General features: G+C 50.7%; 1 protein-coding gene across 1 annotated transcript; it reads left to right on the plus strand.

Annotated features, from left to right (window-relative positions):
- The first annotated feature begins 1,340 nt into the window (after nucleotides 1–1,340).
- gpr3 (G protein-coupled receptor 3) lies at nucleotides 1,341–2,741 on the plus strand. The gene has a single exon (XM_029659197.2). It carries the CDS (start codon nucleotides 1,341–1,343, stop codon nucleotides 2,340–2,342), a length of 1,002 nt encoding a protein of 333 aa, XP_029515057.1. The 3' UTR covers nucleotides 2,343–2,741.
- The last annotated feature ends 1,552 nt before the right edge of the window (nucleotides 2,742–4,293 follow it).

A 4,293-nucleotide genomic window follows, 5' to 3' on the forward strand; every position in this document is an offset into this window, starting at 1 on the left:
GTCAGTCAGACCTTCCCTAGTGAAGGAACATTCGCGCAGGAGATCCATCCAGTCATTCCGGTGTTCACCACCGGAGAAACGGAGACAACCTAATCGCAAGGAGGATATGCTATTACTCTGATGGGGACAGACAAGCCTTACTGAGATATTACCGACCATCGATATACCACGAGACAAGCTGGACACAGACAGCATCACGGCATCACAGTTTCCTGGATTCTCTGTCAACAGAGCTGATTTGAAAGAATCGTGATCAAGGTCTTGTTAGAAGGTAAGATCTTCTGTCTGTCTGTCTGTATGTCAGTCTGTGTGTGGGGGCAGTGTATGTAAACCTCAATTTATATCAGAGATAAAGCATGAGGACATGGATTTCCAAGCTAGTGGGCATCTGTTACACAACACACCACAAGGCACTGTAGGAGAAGAGTGGAGAAGAGACACCAGAAGGGCTGCATTCCAATTCTGTCTTCTCCACCTTCTATCTGGAGTGTGTACTCGTTCACTCCCCCTTGTATATTTAAAAGCATTGGCTAGACATACATATAGGCTAGACAGGGCTTCGTCATCATATATCTCCTACATTTCTTGAGGGGAGTGAACAAGTGCACACTTTGGAGAGAGAAGAGTAGATATCAGGCAATGAAATGGAATGGTCCCATAGTAATGTGAGGAGCATGCAAAGTCTCTCCTTTGAGATGAACCAGTATCACTGTGGTTCAATTGCACTACCTCCTGTGCCATAAATGCCCAGACCTTTTGGCAGATGCCGAAGTGGCCTAAGACCCAAGAGAGGAAGCCACTGTAGACTATCGAGATGCAGGAGAGGAGACGAGGAGAGGAAGCCACTGTAGACTATTGAAATGCAGGAGAGGAGACGAGGAGAGGAAGCTACTGTAGACTATTGAGATGCAGGACAGGAGACGAGGAAAGGAAGCCACTGTAGACTATTGAGATGAAGGAGAGGAGACGAGGAGAGGAAGCCACTGTAGACTATCGAGATGCAGGACAGGAGACGAGGAAAGGAAGCCACTGTAGACTATTGAGATGCAGGAGAGGAGACGAGGAGAGGAAGCCACTGTAGACTATTGAGATGCAGGAGAGGAGACGAGGAGAGGAAGCTACTGTAAACTATTGAGATGCAGGAGAAGAGACGAGGAGAGGAAGCTACTGTAGAGTAGATGCAGCCCCAGTGCAGGGTGTCTGTCTGCTGCTGTTAAGTAACAATAACAAACCACATGCAGGAACAGAGGGAGAGGGAGACTACTAGTCTGTGACATTGTTTGTTAACATCTTTGTCTTCTCTCTCTCTCGCTCTCTCTCAGGTGTCGTGTGTGTGACTCATGATGACCCAGAATGACTCGGACATCTGGTTCGAGGAGTCTTCAGGTTCAGGGATGACTTCGCCCCTTTCCCAGCTGGACCAATCAGATCCCACAACCATTCCTGAGGCCTCTCCTCTCAGCCTATGGGGAGTGGCACTGTGTGTCTCCGGAACCCTCATTGTGTCCGAGAACACCATTGTAGTGGCGGCCATCTTGGCCACGCCTTCTCTCCGTGCTCCTGTCTTCCTGCTCCTCGCCAGCCTGGCATTGGCCGACCTGCTGGCGGGCGTGGCCTTGATCCTGCACTTCCTCTTCCTGTTCTGTGTGGAGCACACGGATTGGTCAGATCTGATGACGTCAGGGCTTCTGGCGACATCACTGACCGCCTCCCTCCTCAGCCTGATGGGCGTGGCGCTGGACCGTTATCTGTCGCTAAGCCACGCCCTCACCTACGGCTCCCGCCACTCGCGTCGATGCGCCGCTGGTCTGCTGGCACTCGTCTGGCTGGGGTCATGTCTGATCGGCTTGGGCCCAATGCTGGGGTGGCACTGCCTCAATGACATCACATCCTGTTCCGTGGCGCGACCCCTGACCCGGACGTACCTGTCGTTGCTTTGTGGCGGCTTCCTGCTGGTCATCATGGTAACGCTGCAGCTATACACCGGGATCTGCCGCGTCGCTAGGCGGCACGCCCATGCCATCGCCACGCAGAGGCACTTCCTGCCTGACGACCAATCGTACAACAGCAAGCACGGGGGCCGGGGGAAGGGCCTATCTCGGCTGTTGTTAGTCCTCGGAGTGTTTGTCAGCTGCTGGACGCCCTTTGCCCTTTACGGTTTGCTGGGCGACGCATCTAGCTCGCCCCTGTATACGTACGCTACGTTAGTGCCGGCTGCGGGGAACTCTCTGCTCAACCCTCTGCTGTATAGCCTGAGGAACAGAGACATACGCAAGGTGCTGCTGCACGCCTGCTGTCCTCACAGACACACACACAACACACACAGGCCTGTTGACGTGTAGGATGGAGACACACATAGACACACACATACTGTCCCATATAACTGTAACGCATACAAATAGCACATCCTCATCATCACTTGCACTTCAGATAAGAAGCAATCAGAATGTACTGTTCCAGAAGGCAGCCATCTTGGAGTCAGCTGGAATAAGCTCTGTCATTGGCTGTGAGACCTGATGTACTGTATCATTTCATCATGTGCCTCATCCTCAACTAACATGAAGACAATCCACTCTGATGCAATCACAGAGGTGCAACTATCGTAATTCATCTGGGTCCTTGGTGGGACTATACTATGCTGCTGTCGGTGATCCAAAGGTCAAATGCAGAGTAACTTGAAGGACTCTTAAACTCTTATAAAGGGTTTGCACTAATACTGTAAAAGGCACCTCAACTATCTCTGAAAAGGTTTGAGTTTGCCAATGTTTTTTTTAAATAAAATGTATGAATGTTGTCATTTTCTACTTCCTAAATAAAAACTACTTTATTTTGTACTAAAAGTGAAGTGGAGTCTCCTTCTTTCTATACGCACGCATGCATGCGCACACACACACAGACGTACTTGACTTAAGCCTGTTGACAATTGTCCTGCATCTCGGTTTGGAGCAAGTTTTCCCAGGTCACACCAGTTGAGGCCGCTCTCAGTCATTTCTGCCTGGACTTTCTGGGTTTCTGGGTCGCCCTCTGTTTCTTTTTCCCTGTGGGTTCCATTTCAACCACTGGGACAGATGTCAATTAAATGTCTATTCCACGTTGGTTCGATGTAATTTCATTGAAATGGTTCAACCAGTGGGCAGGGACTGGCGAGTGATGATGGTGGTCGGTTTCTGAAGGGTGTCCAATCCAGCTCCACTCATCTTTTTATTTTTCAGGAGGATCTTGAACATGGTGGATGACTGTAAAGCTGAAAAATGTGGACCTGTGGGAGAAGCCATTGACCTACACAAACGTTTTAAATATTTTCTATGAATCCACAAATCACATTACAGTTGAGAAGGATTCAAACATTTCATAGGTAATGGATATACAACACAAGATGTTGGTGGCACCTTAACTGGGGGAGGACGGGCTCGTGGTAACGGCTGGAGCAGAATAAGTAGAATGGTATCAAATACATTGCCATTTCCTTCACCGTTCCAGCCATTATTATGAGCCATCCTCCCCTCAGCAGCCTCCACTGATATACAGTATTGACACATGGATACAGAAAGATACTTCTTCTCCATTCAGAAAGGCTACCCATGCCACCTGACACAGAGCAGTACCTCGCTAGCTGCTTTGCCTTTTTCCTATGCAGGCCTGCAAGCTGAAGGCCACGCACTGTCAGCCTATGTACATGGCCAAGACTCCCAAATATCAGCACTACAAGTTTGCACTGATAACCTGGTATTTCAGCAACTTGTCAGCAAAGGCCTGCTCCACTTACGGGTGAAAATAGCAACCCACTTCCAATATGAGCACTTCCCTCCGGCCTCTCTCACAACAACACTATCTGAACCCCTCCCTCTGGCCTCCCTCCAGCACCTCCCTCCAGCCTCAATCACAACAACACTATCTGAACCTCTCCCTCTGGCCTCCCTCTTGCACCTCCCTCCAGCCTCCCTCACAACAACACTATCTGAACCCCTCCCTCTGGCCTCCCTCCAGCACCTCCCTCCAGCCTCCCTCACAACAACACTATCTGAACCCCTCCCTCTGGCCTCCCTCAGGCCTCCCTCCAGCCTCCCTCACACAACAATCTGAACCCCTCCCTCTGGCCTCCCTCCAGCCTCCCTCACAACAACACTATCTGAACCCCTCCCTCTGGCCTCCCTCCAGTACCTCCCTCCGGCCTCCCTCACAACAACACTATCTGAACCCCTCCCTCTGGCCTCCCTCCAGTACCTCCCTCCGGCCTCCCTCACAACAACACTATCTGAACCCCTCCCTCTGGCCTCCCTCCAGCACCTCCCT

Source organism: Oncorhynchus nerka, linkage group LG4 (genome assembly GCF_034236695.1).
Source record: "Oncorhynchus nerka isolate Pitt River linkage group LG4, Oner_Uvic_2.0, whole genome shotgun sequence".
In the NCBI taxonomy this organism is placed as follows: Eukaryota; Metazoa; Chordata; class Actinopteri; order Salmoniformes; family Salmonidae; genus Oncorhynchus; species Oncorhynchus nerka.